The 20720-nt window shown below is 63.2% G+C and overlaps 3 protein-coding genes across 10 annotated transcripts; 2 read left to right on the forward strand and 1 right to left on the reverse strand.

Moving 5' to 3' along the window:
• Positions 1 to 2656: 2656 nt before the first annotated feature.
• On the reverse strand, positions 2657 to 7706 carry PML (PML nuclear body scaffold). 4 transcript variants are annotated; one of them, XM_068696440.1, is made up of 8 exons: positions 7574 to 7706; positions 6805 to 6925; positions 5833 to 6385; positions 4861 to 5441; positions 4638 to 4690; positions 4191 to 4271; positions 3882 to 4101; positions 2657 to 3594 (listed from the first exon to the last, which is right to left on the reverse strand). In XM_068696440.1, exons 2-8 carry the CDS (start codon positions 6848 to 6850, stop codon positions 3512 to 3514), a joined length of 1617 nt encoding a protein of 538 aa, XP_068552541.1. In that variant the 5' UTR covers positions 6851 to 6925; positions 7574 to 7706; the 3' UTR covers positions 2657 to 3511. The 4 variants fall into 4 exon arrangements, with proteins under 4 accessions (XP_068552541.1, XP_068552540.1, XP_068552542.1 ...); XM_068696439.1 differs by having other exon boundaries at positions 7174 to 7599; XM_068696441.1 differs by having other exon boundaries at positions 4200 to 4271; positions 7174 to 7594.
• Positions 7707 to 7858: 152 nt separating this feature from the next.
• On the forward strand, positions 7859 to 11862 carry STOML1 (stomatin like 1). 2 transcript variants are annotated; one of them, XM_068696455.1, is made up of 7 exons: positions 7859 to 8007; positions 8188 to 8294; positions 8397 to 8546; positions 8935 to 9138; positions 9626 to 9845; positions 10442 to 10645; positions 11170 to 11862. In XM_068696455.1, the coding sequence occupies exons 1-7, from the start codon at positions 7860 to 7862 to the stop codon at positions 11370 to 11372; spliced, it is 1236 nt and encodes a 411-aa protein (XP_068552556.1). In that variant the 5' UTR covers position 7859; the 3' UTR covers positions 11373 to 11862. The 2 variants fall into 2 exon arrangements, with proteins under 2 accessions (XP_068552556.1, XP_068552557.1); XM_068696456.1 differs by having other exon boundaries at positions 10445 to 10645.
• A 142-nt stretch (positions 11863 to 12004) lies between these two features.
• On the forward strand, positions 12005 to 20105 carry LOC137863353 (protein PML-like). Of its 4 annotated transcripts, none has more exons than XM_068696428.1 (8): positions 12005 to 12745; positions 13228 to 13727; positions 14085 to 14665; positions 16882 to 16919; positions 17830 to 18061; positions 18198 to 18259; positions 18697 to 18835; positions 19081 to 20105. In XM_068696428.1, exons 1-8 carry the CDS (start codon positions 12476 to 12478, stop codon positions 19839 to 19841), a joined length of 2583 nt encoding a protein of 860 aa, XP_068552529.1. In that variant the 5' UTR covers positions 12005 to 12475; the 3' UTR covers positions 19842 to 20105. The 4 variants fall into 4 exon arrangements, with proteins under 4 accessions (XP_068552529.1, XP_068552531.1, XP_068552530.1 ...); XM_068696430.1 differs by having other exon boundaries at positions 18201 to 18259; XM_068696429.1 differs by having other exon boundaries at positions 13231 to 13727.
• The last annotated feature ends 615 nt before the right edge of the window (positions 20106 to 20720 follow it).

Genomic DNA, 20720 nt, shown 5'->3' on the forward strand with positions numbered 1-20720 from the left:
GGTTGTGAGGCCGGTTGTGGCTCAGCTTCCCATGGGCAGAGCCACGGGAGTAAGAGCAGAGCTTTGTGGCAGCCTCTTGGGGAGAGGGAAAGGTCCAAGAGAGGACAGCAGAGGATGGAGACGGGGATGGGCGCATGGATGGGTGCATGGATGGATGGGGACATGGATGGATGGAGAAGTTCATGGATGGGTCCGTGGATGGATGGATGGATGGATGGATGGATGGATGGAGGGATGGAGGGATGGAGGGATGGGTGGGTGACAGCAGAGCCATCAGCCTACCCACACCACACCTCAGCCCGAGGTACCCTAACTTTCTGCGTGCCCCTAAGCATGCAGAAGCTCAGCTGAGGGCCAGACCCTCAGCTGGTGCTAGCCAAGGAGGACCCCCTGAGGTCAGTGGGGACTTGCTGGTTTCCACCCCTGGATGTCCACCTGCAGCCTGGAAGCACCTGGGGGAGCAGCCCTCCCCACCACGCTGGGTAGGGGGCTTGGATCTTTAAGGAGGAGAGAAGCAAGCCTCCAGGTAGGGCCTCCTGGGTTCTCCAGCTTCATCCCATCTCCTCCAAGACCAGGTGAGTGCATCAGGTTCACGGCGCTGGGAGCATCCTGGGGACAGGGCCTGGCTGGAGGTTGTGGGGTTCCTTCCTCAGCTTTCCTCCAAATATTTAACAATCCTCACTGCCCAATCCTTGCTCTCCACCCTGGGATCCAAACCTGCTTGGATGTTAGCAAATAGCTGTTTTTGTTAGAAATCTAACCCAGCTAACCTTGCTCAGGCTCACCGGGACGCATCCTCCCCTGCCTCGCATCTCCCCCCACCCAGGCCATCCAACCTGAGTGATCCTGCAGGCTGTAATCAAATGCAGAGCAACTGGCCCTTTGGCTCTAATTAGTTTTGCATGAGTGTTGGGGGAAGAAATCCATTTTCATAAACAGAAAGGATTTATGCTGCTCCTTCTTGCCTTTTTTTTTTTTTTTTCCCTGCCAGTCCCAAAGCACTTTGCTAAGGGCTAGCAGGGAGTCATTTTATGAATGGTTTAGATTGAGCAATGCATTATTAATAACAGCCAATCAGGCAAGCAGCGTATTATATATCATTTCAGGAGGTTCGCTTAATTCTGGGGAGTTATTTATTGCTCTTCAGGAAAGAAAAAATAAAAAATCTTTCTTCTTACTACTTTGGCCTTGAAGGGGGATCTGGGTGGGAGGCCCAGGAGGGGTTTGGGATCTCCACGTCGGGATGTTTCTACCCCTGCAGGAAGGGTTTTTGCTGTCGTCTCTTCACCCTGGGTCTGCCAGTGCCTGAAGTCCGTCTCTTCTGGGTGCCAGCTTGTAAAGAAAGCACCTCTGCAAAAAAAGGCCAAGTTGGGGGAATGGCTCAGAAATTTGGGAACGTATCGTGAGGAGCTTATCCCCACACCCAGCTGGGGTCTCTGCAGCCCCAAGGCTGCCGTAGGGAGGCTGCTGCTGCTGTTAGTGACTCCCCCAGCCCGCACAGACCTGGCCGTGCACAGAAAGCCCTGCTGGAGGAGGGAGCCCCCTCCCCACTGGGGTACTCCAGCTGCAGCCCCTTCCTCCAGGGCCGACCAACGCCGCCAGAGCCCTCTCCTCGCCGCCTGGATGGGGTTTATGGCAGCTCAGGGCAACGAGACGGCTAATCTGGCCCCGCAGCCCGCTGACTTCGCTATTGTTTTACAGGACTTTGATGAGGCCAAGTGACAGCAAACAGATGGGGCCAGCGCCCCTCGCAGCCAAGCGCCTGCTCCCCGCGCACAACCCCGGATTAGACCGCGGAGAATCCCCGGGGCACGGGAGGTGCCAGCTCCCCAGCTGCAGCAGGAGCCTGTGGGGGCTCAGGGGGGGTGCCGAGGGGTGGTGAGATGGTGCACGCCTGGGTGCCTGCACACGCTTGTGCAAAAAGCAGTGATCGGGGTGTGCGTGTGCCTATCCAAAGGGGACACCTGGCGGTGGCTGTGGCGCACTGCGCGTCGCGCACGGGCTGGGTGACACCGCTGGAGAGCCCTGCGTGTCCCCAGTTCCACGAGGGGAAAGGGAAAAGGAGGGGCAGAGGCAGCTCGCTGTCCGGCATCCTTTATTCCACGAGGATTTCAGTTGCTCGTGTGGGTGCAGCTGGTGCCTAAATTTGGGGAGTCAGTGTGGCTGAGACACTTCATGGTGCCAAAGGACCTCTAGAGGCTTGGCCTCTGGGGGAAAAGGGGCCCAGAAGGAGGCTTGGTGGCTCCAGGCTCAAATCCCATCCCTGCACGAGGCGGACATCCCTGGTGCCAGGTTCACCACGGGAAGGGCGACGCACTCAGGAGGCTCCAACCTTGATTTTGCTCCCTTCCCCCAGGGACAGTCCTGCGCCACGCATGTGGCTCCCTGCACGCTGCCTCTCTGCCCCCTCACTGGGGTAATTTCCAAAATATCCCCACCTGGAGCATTGGAGACATGGCCAGGTGAACATACACAAGCATGGGAGCAAATCCAAGTGCTCCCAGCGGGGGGAGATGGGTCTCCGAGCAGCAGGGTGTGGGGATGGGGTCCAGGGAGGGATTTTTTGCCCCACTTTTTTTCCCCTGTTAGAGGTGAATTGGAAAAGCAAGGAAAAAAGCAAAGGAAAATGAATCAGGAAGTCAGCAGCAGGCTGGGATTTGGTCTGGAAACAGCTTTATTGAAGAATAATAAGAGTTTCTGCACGATTAACTCATACAAAAGAAAAAATAAAAAAGGCTGGGAACCCCTCATTCAGCCAGCTCTGCAAACCCACCCCTGGCCCCAAATCCATTTCCAAAGGGCCCCCCTGCCAATGCTGGTGGTGGGGAGATCCTGGCAGGGATCCCATGGCCCATCTAACAACCCCTGCATGGGGGAGGGGGTGCTACATTCAACTTAAAAACATGATTTTTGTATAAAAATGGGTTTTGTGCTGCGGATGACCTTCCCAGGGAAGCCTGTGCTAATCCCCTCGGCACGGGGCGGCGAAGGGGCTACGGCACGAATCTCCTAGGGAAAGCAGCACTATGGGACTGGGGGTCTGGGCAGCTCTCCCTGCAGTGGGGTGAGGGTTGTGTTATCTGAAGCTTAGGGGAAAAAAAGAATAAATGAGTTGGTACCCTCCTTCCCCATCCTCCATCCCCATCCTCCATCCCCATATCTGCCCCTCTTGGGGACTCCGTGACCCCTGGTGAAGAACTGCCGGGGGCGATATCAAGGATGGTTTCAGGCTCCCAAATCCTTTAATCCTTTAATTCTTTCCTGGGGAAGAGTCCGAGCCAGACAGCTGTCCCTCTGCCCAGAGCTGGTTTGCCACGGGAAGGAAGAGGCCGTCGGGATGCCCCTTGAGGTCAATTTGGGGATGCTGCCACGTGGGACCCCACCTCCGAGCGAATCCAAGCGGGCTTTGCTGCCTCGCAGAGCGGGGAGGTGACCCTGGCTGCTTCAGAGGGGACGAGGAGAGGCGGTCTGGTCCTTAGCGTGGGCAGGAGGACGCGGGGACGGTGGTGGCTCAGCAGGGAGGCAGGTCTGGTGTCACGCTCACCACCGTGTCCTCCTCGCTGTCCTCCGAGCTGATGATGATGCTGTTGTCTTCTGCAGGAGGAACGGGATGGGGCTGAAGCTTTGGGGGGCAAAGCCAGGCAGCCAGAGCTCCTAATTAGTCTAATTACTTGCCCGTGCCATGCCCCGGGCTTGGTTTTTGGATGTTGAAGGCAGGACAGGGGGCTGCACCCATCCCCACCCCATGGGGTCCTGCTTCCCCTTCTCTGCCCCAGTGGGGTTTGGCCAAGGCCCTGAGTACACCGGGGTGCCCAGAGGCTGAGAAAAAAGGGGGAAACCCCCATAAATTTGGGGTGGGGGACTCCATCCCTGCTTCCCACCTGCATCATCAGCATGGCTCCTGCCAGCCTTGGGGACGCTGCTGCAGTTGTGGCTGGTGTCGGAGGTGCTGGGCTCCCCTCTGCTGTCCCGCTGGGTTGAACTGGGCTCACTGGGATCCGCTGTGGCGTTGTGCTCCAGCTTCAGCACCTTGGGTGACGCCTGGCTGCCCCTTTCCACCTGGGGCCGCCAGCGCTTGCACCGTGCAGTGGCAGTGGGGAGCTGCAGGGGACAGAGCAGGGGGGATGTAGGAAGCCAGGGTGGCCCCACCGGGTCCCCAGAGGATCCTGTCCCCCCGGGGTGCCCCTCACCACGCTCACCTGCATGTCCCCGAGGCTGATGGTGAAGGTGGGCACGATGCCTGGGCTCCCACGCTGGGTGGGCTCCTCTTGCTGCAAAGAGAGCGAGGAGTGGTGGTTAGGGGGCCTGGGGGGCACACAGCTCTCTGTGGGACTGGGGTGGCCCTGAGCAGGGGGAGAAACTGGGGGTGGGGGAAACTGAGGCTCAGCGTGGCCAAGGCTTGTGCTGGAGCTGCTTGTTTGCAGGGTTAGGGACAGGCGCTGCTGGCTGGGGACAGGGGAGTGACGGTGACAGCGACAAAGCAGCTTCATGGGGGAAAAATCATTGTTGTTTTTTTCTTGTTGGCTAAGAAATGGGTGATATAGGATGGGGAAGGCTTGCAAAGGTGGAGGCAGAAAGCCCTGGCTGATACAGGAGCCCTCCCCAGGTGACACTGGGATGAGCCGTGGCGGTCTCACCTGGTCATTCTCCAGGGCCACCTCCACCACGGGGACAGCCTGGGAAGAGGTACCTGCAACAGAGCGAGCAGCGCTGTGGCACGGCCCCCGCAGTGCCCGCCCAGAGGCCGCGGCTCTGCCCCCAAACCTTCCCTTTGGGATGGCCGAGCGCCCTGCCAGAGTGCCTTTGGGCAGAGAGGCGGGCGACGACCGTCTGCTTCCATCCCTGGCCCTAAATCCTCACCTGCGTGCGCCTCGACGCGCTCGGCCAGCGCCTGCAGCCTGGCGCGGCACTCGGCGAAGTCCCCGTGCTGCGCTCGGCCCCCGGCCGCCGGTGGCCGCAGCCGCTGCAGCTCCCGCAGCGCCTCCCTGACGAAGGGCTGCATGTCCATCACCTCCTGCTCCGTGGCGTACAGCCTCATCTTCTCCACCAGCCGCTCGCCCGCCTCCATCCGCCGCAGCACGCCCTCCACGCGCCGCAGCTCCCCCGCCAGCTCCCGCCGGCCCTGCTCCCGCCGCCGCTCCACCAGCCCCAGCAGCTCGGCCTCCTCGCGCCGCACCAGCCGCACCAGCTGCTCCACGCGCTGCCGGATCAGCTCCCGCGTCTCGCCGCTCGCCGCCTCCAGCCGGGCGGCCTCCTCCTGCAGCGCCGCGCGCGACGCCTCGAAGCCGCCCCGCCGGCGCGCCAGCTCCCGCCCGGCGGCCGCCAGCTCCTCCTGCCGCCGCTGGATCTCGGCGCCGATGTCGCAGTAGAAAGGCGAGTGCTGGGCGTCCAGCAGGGCGCACGAGCAGCACAGAGCCTTCTCGCACTTCTTGCAGTAGATGCTGCCAGGGGAGGGAGCGAGCTTCAGCCGGGGGTGCTCAGCGGGGTTTTAGCGAGAGGGGAAACTGAGGCACGAGCTGGGGGATGCTTTGGGCACCCCACACCGCACCCTGCTGCGGCTCTGGGGTGTTACAACGGACCCAAAGGCTCTCCAAAGGTTGCCCGCAGGAGCTGGGGGTGCCCCATCCCTGGAAAGTCAGAGGGGGCTTTGGGCAGCCTGCTCCAGGAGGTGGCACACCGGGGTGAGCCTTGGGGTCCCTCCCAATCTCTCCAGGCACTGGGTGAGCTTTCGGGTCCCCCCCAAGCCCCAAGCGTGGTCCCAGCCCTGCAGCCTGGTGCAGCCCCGAGCCCCCCAGCTTGGGGACAACCCCGGGGACGCGTCCCCACGCTGACCTGGTGATGTGGCCCTGCTCGGTGTGGCCGTGACTGGAGCAGAAGAGGGTGCAGGACTTCTTGGTGCCCTCCAGGAAGCGATGCGCCGACTCGGCCCGCAGCTCCTCCACCTTCCTGGCCTCGTGGCTCCTCTTCTTGAAGAACCACTGGTGGTCCTCAAAGCAGCCGGGGCACAGGAACTCCTCGCACTCGGAGCACCAGACGGCCGCCAGCTCCCTGCGGCAGCGGCTGCAGCTCAGCGCCCCGCCGACGATCCTGCGGTAGACGCGCAGCCTGGCCTGCAGGCTGGCGAAGAGCACGTTGTCCACCTCGGGGATGCCGTTGGGCTGCGGGATGGGCTCCTGGCACACGGGGCACTGCCCCACCGGCTTCTTCTCGCTCAGGCAGCCCAGGCACAGGCTGTGCAGGCAGGTGAGGAGCTTCAGGCTGGGCGATTCCTGCCGGCAGCCCTCGCACAGGACGAACTGGAAATCCTCCTCCTCCTGCTCCTCTTGTGGCCGGGGGGGTGCCGGCTCCATGGGGGCAGAAGGCTCCGTGGAGGCAGCGGGGCCGGCTGCGGGAGGGAGAGGAGCAGGGGGGGTCAGGCAGGAATTTGGGGGTGGGAAGATCCGATCATGTGCTCAGAGCCATTTTTCTTTCACTTTTGCTTCTCCAGCTTTTGGAAGTCGGAGGGGAATTGGCGATGGGGGGGGGGGGGTTGAACCTCTTTGTGCCAACCAGCCCTGTCCCTAAAAGTCCCCCACAGCCCTCCCCAGCCCACCAGTGAATCCCATAATAAAGCAGGGTGCTCCCTCCCGTATTCCCTCCCCCTTTACCCCTTTACCCACCCCACGGAGCCGTCTAGCACCCTGGCTGTGCCCCCCCTTTCCCTCCAGCTCCTGCAGCTCCCTTTGCATGGGGGGTCCCCGCTGTGCCCCCCAGCCCTTCTGCCCCCCTGCAAAGCAGCGAGGACCCCCCCAGACACCCACTTACCATCGGGGGTCCCGGAGGGCCGGGGGGTTTCGGTGCTGCCGGGCATGCGGGTGGCGGGGGGGGCCCAGCTGAGGGCTCAAACTTTCCTTTCTCCGGGCAGCCGGGGGAGGAGGAGGAGGAGCTGGGGGAGGAAGGAAGGATGGCGGGAGGGGGGCACAGTGCCAAGGGGCAGGCTGCTGGGGGAGGCAGTGGGGTCACCCCTGGGGTCCTCCCTATCCCACCCGCCCCCGCCAACCCCCCAGCCCCACACCGCACTTTGGGGTGCTGGTTTTGGGGGAAATGCCGGGTGTAGGGGGGGTGTTGTTACGGGGGGTGCTGGTCTGGGGGACGCTGGTACCCGGGGGGTGCTGTTATAGGGGATGTTGGTACCTGGGGGATGCCGGCACTATGGGATCGGAGGGCTCAGCTGCTTTGTAGGATCCCTGCGCCTGTCTGGCTGCCGCTGCCTTTAGGGCTGCACCCCCGGCCCCAATTCAGCCAGGGGGGTTTCAAAGCGCCCCCGTTGCTCTCAGCGCCGCTCTGCGCGGGGTCCCCACCTCCCTTTGCCGGCTGCCGAGCTGGAGGAGCGGCGTTTGGGCAGCATGGGAAGGCCGCGCCGGAGCAGGAGCTGCTGGGAAAAATCCCTCTGCTCCGTTTTTATAGGGTCAGGGCTCCCCGCGGGGCCGGGGGACCCTCTGCACCCCCCCGAGGCGTGAGCTCAGTGGAGGACCCGCTCCTCCCCGCGGCTGCCGGAGCAGATCCCGAGCAGGGCCCCCCCGGAAAAGCTCACCCAGCCCGGAGCCTTTCGGTGCGGTGCCGTCAGCAGCCACATGACGTGCGGACCAGGAAGCGCCGGGAGCTGCCTCCTTCCTCGCCGCCAGCATCCTCATCCTCACCGCGGCCTGGGGGTCGCCGGGAGGATGGCAAGTCCCCGGCCCCCAGCCCGGCTGGGGCCCCGGCTAGGAAAACCCAGCGAAAATTGCTTTATTTGAGCAGGCGCCCAGCGGCACGGCGGCAGGGCTGCTGTTTGGGGTTTCTGGTTTGTTTTTCTCGCTGCCTCTCCGCCCCGCCGCGCGATGTTCAGCCGCTCGGGGTACCAGGCTCTGCCCCTGGGGGACTTCGACCGCTTCCAGCAGTCCAGCATCGGGCTCTACGGTGCCCAGAAGGGCTTCTTCTCCTTTGGGGCCAAGCAGGACCCCCTGGCACCGGCTGGGAACGGTGCAGGTGAGCTTAGAGGGGAGGTGCTGCCTTCCCGTATATTGGGGTTTTTCTGTAGGGTGTCGCTCTGGCTGGCTGCCCTCACGCTGCTGCCTCCCCTGGGGTGTGGGGAGAGGCACGGCTGGGCCGTGCTGGTGGGGAAGGGGGTGTGGGAGCGGGTGCACATCCCCTGCTGCCCCCCCTCAGAGTCCTCCCAGGGCTGGCTGGCCTGGATCTGCCACGGCATCATCACCTCCCTGGTCTTCCTGCTGATGGTCGTCACCTTCCCCATCTCGGGCTGGTTCGCCTTGAAGGTAAGGAGCGCGGCGGGGACCCATCCCCTGCGGGGTGCACAACTAATTCCCGGCACGGCCCGGGGTTGTCCTTTTGCCCTGGCCAACCTTTTCCCTTCCCAGATCGTGCCCGCCTACGAGCGAATGATCATTTTCCGCCTGGGCCGCATCCGGGCGCCGCAGGGACCCGGCGTGGTCCTGCTGCTGCCCTTCATTGACCACTGGCAGCGCGTGGACCTGAGGACCAGGGCCTTCAACGTGCCCCCCTGCAAGGTGAGCTGCCCTCCAGACACCCCCGAGCCCCCCGGAGAGGACGGGTTTTCACGTCGTGCTGCCCTCAGGGTTCATTTTCTCCACCCTCGTGGGGGGAATCGTGGGGATCCCCACCCAGGATCCCCCTGCCTGGGGCTGGAAAGCTCCCCTTGACCTTGCACGCCTTGTTCAACGCACGTTGAACATCTCCAAGGCATCAACCCCTATCCTGACGTCTCCTGATAACAGCTGGAAGCTGGCTTTGATATTCACATCAGCCCAAATATCACCATTTGGGTTGGGTTTGTTCCTTATCACCCTCCTACTAAAGGGATCTAGAGCCGGTTCCTGGCTCTCGGGCTGGGCTGTGGGGTGAGGAAGGGGAGAGATCCTGAGTCCCTTCTCCCAGCTGACCTCCAGGGACGGCGCGGTGATCTCCATGGGTGCCGACGTCCAGTTCCGCGTGTGGGACCCGGTGCTGTCCGTGCTGGTGGTGAAGGACCTCGTGGCGGCCACGCGCATGACGGCGCAGAACGCCATGACCAAGGCGCTGGGCAAGAAGAGCCTGCGGGAGATCCACGCCGAGAGGCTGCGCATCGGGGAGCAGCTGCTGGTGAGGGCAGCCCGTGGGTTTTATGGGGTCGGAACGCGTGGGGTGCCAAGGGGAAAGGATTTTGGGGAAGGAAGCAGGGTGGAAGGGCAGTGTCTGCTGCTCCCCGTGGGCCAGGGTGAGAGCTTTTGGGTTAAACATCTGCAGAATAGGATCTAAAAGGGGGTTGGAGTGATACGGTAGCAACTTTGGGGTCTCTGGGGTGGTCTGGTGGAGCCCTGTGCCAGCCCGTGGTGACCAGGGGAGCAGCCTGGGAGGGAGCCATGGAAAGAGAACCCACCAGAGCCGTCCTCGTCCCAGCTCCTCGGGGCCAGGAGAGCCCCTGGAGGAGCAGGGCTGCGTGTGATCGCGGCCAGACTGCAGGAGGTGGCCTGGCAAGCCTGCTCCACCACCCCGAGCCCAAAACCAGGGGGAGCAGGAGCACAAAGGAGCCGCGGGATGCTGCCGTAGCCGGTCTCCTCGCTCCCTTCCCTTCTTCCCGGCTCTGCAGCTGGACATCAACGACATGACCAAGTCCTGGGGCCTGGAGGTGGACCGCGTGGAGCTGACCATGGAGGCCGTGCTGCAGCCCCCCCGTGACACCCCCGTGGGACCTCTGGCCACCGTGTCCCCGGTGCCCGGGCTGGACGGCACCGCGCAGCAGCTGGCTGCCCACCTCCTCGGCACCACCCTGGCGCTGGCCGGCAGCGTGCCCAGTGCCCCGGAGGCAGGTGAGGAGGATGGGAGCTCCTCTTTTTTCCTTGGGGTGTCCCCGCTTCGTGCCCCGTTGTGATGAGAAGGGGCTGGGGAGAGGAGGAGAGGGTCTGCGGGAGCTGGGATGGGGCGCGGGGAGCCTGGAGGGAACAGAGGGCAAGCTGGGGGAGCGATGGGGAGATTTTGTCTCCGTGTGCTTTGAGTCATAGGGCGAAGACAGGCAGGAGGTATGAGGACAGGCGTGTCTCTTCAGGCCCCTTCTTATTCCTAACACTGAAAAGCTGCAGCCCACAGTTGCTGTTGGACTGCCTGTTCCATTTGTCGGGTGTTTCGGCTCTGGGAGGAGCAGCACGAGAATGGAAACTGGAACCAACGGGGGCGGGAGGAGGAGGTGGCACGCTGACCCATTTCTCGGAAACCCCAAACCAATCTGTGCCCAGGAAAAGCCTTTTGGGAACATTTCCCACCCGCTCGGTGGGAAATGGAATGGGCAAAAGGCCGTTCTCCTCCTCCCGCTGAGCTGGAAATCCTCCGGAGAAATGGGTTTCTCTGCTCCCTGGGGACCAGCAGAGCTCGCCACCCAGTGTCCCCTCCTGTGCCCCTCTGCCCCCAGCAGACAGTGTGGAGACGGTGAGCGAGGTGGAGCCTGCTGGCGCTCCCCACCTCGCCCGGAGGACGCCGAGCGCGGACGAGCTGCTGGCGGCGGTGGAGCCCGTCCTCTGCGAGGCCCTGGTGGGCCAGGTGGGAGCATCCTTCCAGGTGGACATCGCCCTGCCCGGCGGCGCACGCAGCTCCTACTTCATCGACCTCTCCTCAGGTCACCGCTCCTCGGGGGCGTGCGGTGCATTTGGGGAGGGTTTCTGGAGCCTCCCCGAGGGGGTTTGTGCTCCTTGGAAGTGCGAAGTGGCCTCTGGTTTGGGTTAAACACGCGGGTTTTCCTTCAGAAAGAGAGCACTGCTGGAAAACTGGCAGCCAGGTCTCCTCGTGGCTGGCCGAGTGGGATGGATCAGGGGCTGGTGGCTCTTGTCTGCCACCGGCCCCAAGGGGGACACATGTGGGGAGCACCACAGCCACGCAGGCATCCCCTCATCCATCCCCCACGGGCACCACCGGTGGTTTTTCTGGTGGCCATGTCCAAAGCGGGACAGGGCTGGGAGGCCGACTGCTGGAATGGGACATCAGTGCAGGAGAAATTTGTCTTCAGCAAGGACTGCTGCCTCCAAATCCCCCCTGCCAGCCCCTTGTCTGCCACGTGGCCAGACTCAGTCCCTGTGAAATGCTGGGGAAAATGCCAGCGGGCAGGGCTGGATCCCAAACCTCTCCGCTTCTCCCCCCCTGCAGGCAGCGGGCGAGCTGGCCGCGGCGTCCCCCAGGGCAGCCCCGACGTCGTCCTGGAGCTGTCGGAGAAGGACCTGCAGGACCTGGTCCTGGGCGAGCTGCGCCCCCTGAGCGCCTACATGAGCGGGCGGCTGCAGGTGAGGGGCGACCTGCACCTCGCCCTGAAGCTGGAGGAGCTCTTCAAGGCCATGAAGCAGCGCAGATAGAGCGTGGCGGCGTGCGTCGTGGTCGGGGTGGAAAGCAGGACCCCAAAGTTTTGGGGAAGCGCCCTGGAGGCCCTGCTGCCCTCCCCGGGGAGCTGGCAGGAGGCAGGAGAAGACCCGAGCGGGGAAACTGAGGCAGAAAAAGCTTCACCTGCTCAGTGAGCTCCGCTGCCAGCCCTTATCCTTGTTCTCACCCCACGCTACTGGGCAGGAACCAGTCGGTGCCCCAGCTCGGGGACGCTGCGGCCAGGTTTGGGGCTGAGTTTGGGGGCGTTTTGGGGAATGCCCAGCCTGGAGGCAGCCAGGCCCTGTGTTAAGTGACCGCGCTAATTGTGCTTCGACGTGCTTCTTTGCATGCGTGCCGTGAGGTCTGTCCGCAGGGGGGGGTGTGCACTGTATATAGGCGTACACAGATATCTATTTATTTTGTAAGCTTCCTTATTTTGTAAGCTTCTATCACCTCCGGGCGGACAATAAAGCTGGGCTGGGGGCAGCTGATGAATTCTTTGGGCAGGATTTGGGCCAGCTGTGCTCCTCAGCCCACCCTGCTGCACCCCCAGGGGAGCTGATGCCCGTGGAGGGTGCTGCGCGGGGGTGCCGCGGGCTCCATCTCACCACGCAAACACCCCAAGCCCTACCAAGAGTCTCCCTGGGGATGCTCAGCTCCCCTCCAGCACTCAATATTTCAGACTCTGGGCAGCCTCAGCCAGCCCTGGAGCATTTTGCAGGACCAGCAGGATGAGGCTGACCGGTGGCATCAAAAACCGAGACATTTCACACCAAACCACCTGCTAAATCTTTTCCTCAAAGCTTGGGGCTGGGTGGCACCAAGCAGACTGGGGGGCTCCCCGTCCAGCTAAAGGCTCGATTGGCCTCATTCTTCCTTCCTTGGGCTACATTCTGGGGACCTGGCGGGCAAACATCCCCTCTTTGAGGGTCATCCCCTCTTCGGAGGTCATTCCCTGTTGGTGGTGGTCCCCTCCTTGGTGGTGTCCCCCCCCTTGGTGGCAGTCCCATAGCTGCCAGCGGCTGCTCCCAGCACACTGCTGGGTGTTGGATGGGATGGATGGGAAGCAGGGCACAGCCCCCCCAGGACAAAGAGGGCCATGGAGATGCTCTGCAGAGCTCCACGTCCCCTCCAGGCCCCCTGTCCCCCAGGAAAAGCCCCTTTGGTGGCAGAGCCCTTCCTGCCAGCCATCAGCAGAGGGCTCTGCGCTGCCGGCCTGCCCACCTCGAAGGTGGAGCCTGGCTCCAGCGCAGGAGAAATCGAAAGTGGGCTGAAGGAGCAGAAAGAAGGAGCAGAAGGAGCAGAAGCCAACGGGAGGCTCGGTGGCGAGCTGGGGGTCCCTCACTCCACCATGGCCAGCCCCGACCAAGTGAGCCCCTGGGCAACGTCGGGATGCTGCCGGGGATGGGGAGGAAGGGAGGATGCTGGAGGCCACGGGGTGGAGAGACTAACGAGGAGAGGGAGGACGTCAGCCTCTGCTGGGAGGCCAGGATGGGAGACAGGCGGGCTGGGAAGGGGGCAAGAGGGGAGCTGGGCTGGGGGGAAGGAGGCTGGGGAGGGGGATGCTGGGGGTGGTGAGAAGTGCTGTGCCCCGGCAGGATCCAGGATGTTTCATTGTGTGCCTCCACGGACCTGTTTTGGGGGCTGGAGGCTGGGTTTGGGGGCTGGAGGCTGGGTTTGGGGGCTGGAGGCTGGGTTTCCTGCTCCCCGTGGGGTCCCCCTGTGCACAAATCTTGCGGCATGGCCAGAGGGAAGCGGGAAGCACCACGCTCCTCCTTCCTCCAGCTGCGGTTTGTGAAGCTGGCAGAGCGCTCAGCGCCCTTCCCTCTTCCCTCCTCCTCCCTCCCCAAGCAGCAGCAGCAGCAGCAGCAGGAGGAAGAGGAGGATTTCCAGTTCGTCCTCTGCGAGGGCTGCCGGCAGGAATCGCCCAACCTGAAGCTCCTCACCTGCCTGCACAGCCTGTGCCTGGGCTGCCTGAGCGAGAAGAAGCCGGTGGGGCAGTGCCCCGTGTGCCAGGAGCCCATCCCGCAGCCCAACGGCATCCCCGAGGTGGACAACGTGCTCTTCGCCAGCCTGCAGGCCAGGCTGCGCGTCTACCGCAGGATCGCCGGCGGGGCCGAGCTGCTCTGCGACAACTGCAGGAGGGAGGGCGAGTACTGGTGCTCCGAGTGCGAGGAGTTCCTCTGCACCACCTGCTTTGAGGCCCACCAGCGCTACCTCAAGCGGGAGAGCCACGAGGCCAGGAAGGTGACGGACATCAGGGCGGGGGCGCTGAAGGATTTCCTCCAGGGCGCCAGGAGGACCGGCAGCTTGGCCTGCTCCAACCCCACCCACAAGAACCAGACCCTAAGGTAGGTCTGGCATGCTTTGGGTTCATGTCACCAAGCTCGTTGGTGGCCCTCCGCTGTCCCCGTTGGCACCGGGTCCCCGAGATGGGTGGGAGGGTGAGCTCTGGGGACCGCGGGGAGGTTTGGTGATGGGACAGGGGAGGGCAGGGCACGAGGCTGCTGGAGCACAGGAGGAAGGCGGCTGGTTTGGGCAGGAGGAAAGGGTGTGGGTGGTGGTGCTGGACCAGCCTGGGGGCGTTTTGGGGGTAAGGAATCCCCCAAATGGCTATGGGCGCGATGCTCCAACACCCCCATGGAGCAGTTCTTGCAAAGTCCCCTCTTCACCCTGCTCCGTGCCCTAACCCCCCGCTCCACCTGCAGCATCTACTGCAAGAAGTGCGAGAAGCCGGTGTGCTGCATCTGCGCCCTGCTGGACACGCAGCACGCCGGGCAGCACTGCGACATCGGCGCCGAGATCCAGCGGCGGCAGGAGGAGCTGGCGGCCGCCGGGCGGGAGCTGGCGCGCCGGCGGGGCGGCTTCGAGGCGTCGCGCGCGGCGCTGCAGGAGGAGGCCGCCCGGCTGGAGGCGGCGAGCGGCGAGACGCGGGAGCTGATCCGGCAGCGCGTGGAGCAGCTGGTGCGGCTGGTGCGGCGCGAGGAGGCCGAGCTGCTGGGGCTGGTGGAGCGGCGGCGGGAGCAGGGCCGGCGGGAGCTGGCGGGGGAGCTGCGGCGCGTGGAGGGCGTGCTGCGGCGGATGGAGGCGGGCGAGCGGCTGGTGGAGAAGATGAGGCTGTACGCCACGGAGCAGGAGGTGATGGACATGCAGCCCTTCGTCAGGGAGGCGCTGCGGGAGCTGCAGCGGCTGCGGCCACCGGCGGCCGGGGGCCGAGCGCAGCACGGGGACTTCGCCGAGTGCCGCGCCAGGCTGCAGGCGCTGGCCGAGCGCGTCGAGGGGCATGCAGGTGAGGACGTGGGGAAGCCGGGGGGAGGCTGGAAGCGGGGCCAGAGGTCAAAACCCTGCAGGAGGCGGTGTTCTGCTTGGGTTTCAAGTCTCCTCCTGCGACCTGACGGGCTCTTGCTCTTGGGGTGTGCTGCCGGCCCCTGGATGCAGTTGTAGTGGGAGGGCTGGCACCGGGCTGTGCCGTGGGCTAAGGGAGGTTTGTGGCAGCTGGATGTGTGGCACACGGAGCAGGGGCTCACAGGGAGGCTGACGTGGGGAGGACTGGGTCACCTTGGCACCCTCATGGGGCTGTGGCACGTGCAGGTGTCCCGTCTGTCCCCGGGCCCTGCCGGCTCCATCCCGTTTGGCCTTGCTCATCATGGGCTGCTTGGGGCAACCTGGGGCAGTGATTCCCCCTCTGTTTGCTGCCTTGGGATGGCATATCTGACCGGGAGTGTGAAGGGCTTCCAGGGACACCTGGGCTGGCCGCAGGTGGGTTCTCCCAGGTGTTCCCCGAGCTCTCCAGGCGGGATGTGGTGCTTTGGGAACGGCAGAGGCCATTGCATCCGTGGTGTGTGCAGAGACGGATCCAGGAGCGGTCTGGTGTCAGCACCCCTCCTGCAAATGGGGGGAGAACAAGGGACATTTGTGGGGTTTTCCGCTCCATCCCCTTGCTGCTGTCAGGGCTGATGCCATTCAGACCTGGGCTGTGTCCTTGGCAAGCCGTGGGCTTCCACAGCTGAGCTCCCCAGGGCTGGAGCTTGCGGTTTCCTGGGGATGAGCTGCCTCCCGCCCCGCTCCTTGCGCCTCCCCCCACGGTAGGCAGCACCCCTCCAGCTCCCCTCACCAGAGCAGCCTGGCAGCACCTCCTGACGCCCCTCTCCTGCTCCCTTCAGCCCCCGTCCCCACGGCAGGTACCTCTGCTCCCCGTTGGGACGCCCCATCTGAAGATGACAGCACCCCAAGCCTCAGCCTCCTGCCTCAGCCTCCTGGGGAGATGTGTCCCGGCCGGGGAGGGGACACGTCCCTCGAGCAGAGGGATGAAGAAGCGGAGGAAGGCTCGGCATCACCTCGTGGGACCCGTGGGGACACCAGGACCCCCCAGGCCTCCCCGCAGGAAGATTTTAGCTCCTGGGCCAGGTCACACACGCAGCAGGTCGCCGAGCTCCTGCGGGTCGCCTCCTGCTTGCTGCGGGCTCACTGCAGGTCCAACAAGCACCTGGCAGCCCTGTCCCGGGGCGTGCAGTCCATGTCCCACTCCCTGAGTGCCCTCGCCTCCGCAGTGGGGACAATTCTGCAGCCATGCTGCAGCCCCCTGGCTGTGCCCACCCCCTCGCAGGGCCCCCAAAACCCGGACTGGCCGACGCTCCCCTCCGACCTGCTGGAGCTGTTCCCCTCCAGCGTCCTGCAGGGGGACGAGACCACCCCAGGTCCTGCAGCATCTCCCCCCGCCCCTGAGCCCCCCGCCAGCCCCCCGAGGTCTGTGTCCCCCAGGGAGTGCCCCTGTAGGGGCAAGCCCAGCAGCAGGCCCAGGAAGAGGAGGAAGAAGTGACGAGAAGTGACATCCCCGCCGTGGTACCGTGATGATGCTCCGAGCAAGGAGGGGTGCACGGAGCCTCGTCTGCAAGAGGGAGCTGCTCGGTTTGCCAACCACAACGCCTGCGCTGCTCTGCGGCTGCTCGGAAACCCCACTGCGTGTCCCCCCAGGGACCAAGCTCTCCGTCACGCTTTGCTGTGCCAATAAAGTCCTCCTGGGCTGAACTTTTGTCTCTTGCTGGTGTTGCAGCCTGGAGGGACCCTCCTGAGCCCGGGGGCTTGGGGCTACCCAAACCGTGCCCCGCTTCTCCACCAGGGGTTTGAGCAGGACCACGGCAGCTTTCTGCCAAAGCCACAGGAGCCCGGGGGACACCTGGCTGGGGTCAGCAGGGTGGCATGCCCCCAGCTGCCAAATCGTGTTAACTTCTCCCTGCATGATGCTACTAACAGCCTTTTTCCCTTCCCAGCATGTGCGGGCACCTCCACGAGCTGCAAACCCAGGGGGGAAAGGGTTTAATGGGCAGCAGGGCGAGCAGGCAGTGCTCCAGCCCAGCCTGCAGCCTCGCTGCTTGAACCTGGCCTCTGCAGCATCTCCCGGTGGGGTTTGTGGTTACCCACAGCTCCAGCGTCCCCGTGGCCACCTGCGCCTTCTGCACCTCCAGCCCTGCTCGCTCTCAACCCGCTGTGTTTTTGTTCTTTCAGAACCTGCCCCTGCTCCAGCCACGGAAGACTCCCACCAGGTGAGGCTTTCTGCTCGTGTTGTGCTGGGATTTCATCCGGGGCTACCTTTGCTCAAGCATTTGGCTGCTGCTTCCCCACCTGCTTTGCTTTGAAAGGGGAGCTGGGCTGCAGAGACACCCTGCTGCGAGCTCTCTGCTGGTTTCCAGTCCCACCCCCGGACTGGGACTGGTCTAGCATCACCACGCACAGCCCAGAGGGGTCCTGCCCTGGGGATTTGGGGTGGGACTTGGGCAGGGGAGCGTGGTGCCAGTGATGGGGACGTGGTGCTGGGCACAGCAGAACCTGTCTGGGCAAGACGAATGTTTGCTTTGGGCAGGGACACGTGGGGCTGGGAAACCAGCTGGGGGACAGCACCATCAGCCTTAAATTACCTCTGAGGCACCAACGGCCATTAATTACACCTCCAGGAAGAAGCTTCTTCCCCGTGCCATGCCAGCCCTCCAGCTCACGCCCCTTGCCACTACTGCCTGCTCTCCATCTCCCGAAATAGGAATCCTCTGCTCTGCTTCATCTCGCCCCCTCCCCAAGCCCTTCCGAAGCCCAGGACCCCCCTCCCCATACACACACATCTCCAAGCACCAATCCGCCACCCTCCCACCTCCTGCTCATTGCTCCCACCTGCGTCCTTCTTTTGGTCCCCACATGGAGCCATCACATTTTCGGGCTGGTATAAGGGGCAGATGTTTGCTCACCCAAGCAAGGTGCGTGGTGGGACCTGCACTCACACCACATCTCACCTGCCTTGGGGTCATTACCTTGGGATCGTTACCTTGGGGTCAAACAAATGGCCAGAGGTGACAAGGCTTGGGGACCCTCAGTCCTTCCCTAAGACCTCTGCATTGCCCAAGGACCAAAATATCCACCCTGAGCACGTGGGGACGCTCACCGGGCTCTGCTTTGCCCACGTAGGCCCCCTCTACCTCCACTCCTGCCAAGAGGAAGACGGACAAGAACACCAACACGCTGCCATCCCCAGTGAAGGTGATGAAGGTTGAAGAGGACGATGATGGATGGAACATGCTGGCGGAGCCGCAGAGGCCGAGCTGTGAGGAGCAGCCTGGGACCAGCTTTTTGAGGCTCGCCATGGATGACAACCTGCTGGAAGGCATGCTGGATGGCAACGGGGGGCTCTGCGGCTCGGGTAAGCGGTGTGCCTGAGGCTCCTGGTGTCCTGAGCAATGAAGCCACGGGGGGAATTTTGCACCGTGGTGGATTTTTTTATCTGTGGCTTGAGGGGGAATCTGTCGGAACTCATGGGCATGCCTTTCCTACCCCAGCAGATAGCAATAATCCCAGCTTGGAAAGCGCTGAAGAGGACAGCGTGGATGAGGACTCCAAGGTGAGTGCAGCTCTCCGTGCTCAGCCGTGTGTTGCTCGCTGTCTAAGCCACGGGGGCTGCACCACTTGGTGCTTCCAGACCCCCAGGGCCGTCCCCACACCCCCTGGCAAGGAACTCTTCACTCCCGAGCACCAAAATACCTCTCTCAAAACCCTTCAGCTCTTTGGTAGCCCCAGATTTCTGCCACCTTTGAGCAGAAAGCCAGTTAGGATGGGTCCAAGCGGGCCACCCCCCATGGACACATCATGTTGGTCAGGGGTGCTGGAGGAGGCAAGTCTCCATGGCCAGCTGGAGGGGCTTCTTACACCCCGGGGGCTCCAGCAGGCAGTTTGAATTCATTTTGGGGCTGTGGTAACCTCCAGGACATGTCAGCGCCCAGAGCTGCAACCCAGGTTCTTCTTGAGACATTTGATAAGAGCCAGTTTTTGCTCCTCCAGGACTCCAGCCTGCTGGAAGGTCTCGGCAACGTGCTTGATGACGGCACCAGCGAAGAGCACCTGGGTTTCCCCATCCGCCTCCAGAACACAATGGACACGAGACAAGGGTCCCTGGTCTTCTTTGACGTCAAGATTTTGAGTAAGATCCTAACTGGGGACGCCTTAAGCCCCTCTCCTTAGTCCACCCTCCAAGAGCTGTAGGAGCCCTCCCGTTCGTGGTGTGGGGCTGATCCAGGAGCTGAGGGTGGAGGTGGACAAAAGGATGGATCCCTCATCCCCCTGCTGCTGTTAGAGCACCCCGGTCTGTTTTATTTCCCCACCAAGTCAGACTAATCCTGCTTATCCTTCGTTTCTCCTCACGCTCTTCCCTCGTTTCTTCTCCAGAAAACGAGATCATCCAGATGGCAGTGATCGATGGGGAGCAGATACTGCCCGTCCTCATCCAGCCGGTGAAATGTTTGCCCAGCCTGATGGCCAAAAACAGCGTCTGCGAGGTCGGCCTGAGGAGCCTGCTTGGCCACCTCTACGCCGTCCACCAGCCCATCCTGGGTGGGTTCAGGTTCTGCTCGCTGCCCCTTCCCACCCTCCTGGAGGCTCTGACGGTCCTGGGCAAGAGAGAGGAGTTCAGCGCCGCCGTGTACGGCTTCCTGGACATCCTGCCCCTGATAAAGGAGAAGGTCCCCGAGAGGGACAACTACAGGCTGAAGAACCTGGCCAGCAGCTACCTGTGGCGGGACCTCAGCGACCACAGCGCCATGGAGAGCGCCAGGGCCGTGAAGGACCTGTGCGAGGTGCTGGACATCGACCTGCTGAGGACACCCAGGCTGGTCCTCAGCCACGCCAGCCTGGAGTGCTGGGTGTCCCTGCAGCCCCTGCTGGAGGAGAAGCTCCTCAACAAGGCGTCAGCCCAACGGCTGGCATCCTGCAACGTCGGCATCTCCGAGCTGTGGTCCTGCCACCGGCACGACCCCGGGCAAGGTCTCCAGAAGCTGCGTGCTCTGCTCAACGCTCACCGGCACGGCTCCGAAAAGAAAATCCGCACCCTGAGCAAGGTGCAGCTCTACTTCCAGCGCCAGCAGGAGGACAGCCGCGAGGCCCCGGCGGGCAGCGATGTGCCGAAAGATGTAAAAAACAAGGAAAACTGAAAGGGAAAACTGAAAAGTGAAAGTTGGCGCTGCCCTGCGGCCCGGCAGCCCGGCTCATCCACAGGCTCACATCCCTGGTTTTACCTCCAATGTTTCCTTGTCTGGTGGCTCTGGTCCTGGCCCCGCTCCTGCCACCTCGCCGTGCCTTCGTGTCCCCTCTGGGCTCACCAGACTGCCGGGGGAGCTTTCCAAACGCTTTCTTGGGGACGGGTGCTGCTGCCCGGAGCGTCCGGCTGCAGATGAAATAAATCGTTTCTCTATTTTGCTGTGTGTCACACATAGTTTGCCTCTGCGCCCCCATCCCTCAGCGCCCCCCGGCGCGCACCGAGGGTCCCCTGGGGCCAGGGGCAAAGCCCCGAGGTGCCCCCAGCGCCCCGCTGCGCGGAGCCACCCTCGTCCTCCTCCTCGATTTCTGGTCCCCAGCACGAGGACCTGGCCTCGGGGATGCCTCATTTCCCATAAAAGCGTTATTATTGTTATTATTCCTAATAACATTTTTCTGCTCGGTGTTTTGGTACCGCTCATCCCAGCCGCGGTCCGGCCCGGGAAGCGGGATGGGTCTGTTCAGGGAGGGGTTAAACAAGCCTTTTCCTCCCTTTGGCTAAAATCCCGCAGGGAATGCGGCTCGGAGGGAGGATGCCACCGTGTGGAGGCTCGTCCCGCAGCAGCACGGCCGTGCTTTGGGTTGGGGGGTGGGCTTTGGGCTCCGCGATCCCCCCTCCCCGGGTCCTGGAGGCTGCCCAATGCCCCAATGGGAATTGGAATTTCCCACGAAATGAAGGATTTTTTGTTCTTTTCCTTTTATTTTTCCACCTGATTCGAGATGAAATGTCCTCTTCTTCTCCCTGCCCTCAAATCACCTTTTCTTGGGGAAAGAGC

Source organism: Anas acuta, chromosome 12 (assembly GCF_963932015.1).
Source record: "Anas acuta chromosome 12, bAnaAcu1.1, whole genome shotgun sequence".
In the NCBI taxonomy this organism is placed as follows: Eukaryota; Metazoa; Chordata; class Aves; order Anseriformes; family Anatidae; genus Anas; species Anas acuta.

Excerpts from the sequence above, each read along its gene's own strand:
- PML (XM_068696440.1), bottom strand. The coding sequence starts at position 6,850 with ATGCCCGGCAGCACCGAAACCCCCCGGCCCTCCGGGACCCCCGATG. Across the intron at positions 5,442-5,832 it reads GAGCAGGGCCACATCACCAG|CATCTACTGCAAGAAGTGCG; the intron begins GTCAGCGTGGGG and ends CTCCCCTGGCAG. Across the intron at positions 4,102-4,190 it reads GGGACATGCAGGTGAGCGTG|CTCCCCACTGCCACTGCACG; the intron begins GTGAGGGGCACC and ends TGTCCCCTGCAG.
- LOC137863353 (XM_068696428.1), top strand. The coding sequence starts at position 12,476 with ATGGAGATGCTCTGCAGAGCTCCACGTCCCCTCCAGGCCCCCTGTCCC. Across the intron at positions 14,666-16,881 it reads GCGCGTCGAGGGGCATGCAG|AACCTGCCCCTGCTCCAGCC; the intron begins GTGAGGACGTGG and ends TTGTTCTTTCAG. Across the intron at positions 18,260-18,696 it reads GCGTGGATGAGGACTCCAAG|GACTCCAGCCTGCTGGAAGG; the intron begins GTGAGTGCAGCT and ends TTGCTCCTCCAG.
- STOML1 (XM_068696455.1), top strand. The coding sequence starts at position 7,860 with ATGTTCAGCCGCTCGGGGTACCAGGCTCTGCCCCTGGGGGACTTCGAC. Across the intron at positions 8,295-8,396 it reads CGGGCTGGTTCGCCTTGAAG|ATCGTGCCCGCCTACGAGCG; the intron begins GTAAGGAGCGCG and ends TTCCCTTCCCAG. Across the intron at positions 9,139-9,625 it reads GCATCGGGGAGCAGCTGCTG|CTGGACATCAACGACATGAC; the intron begins GTGAGGGCAGCC and ends CCGGCTCTGCAG.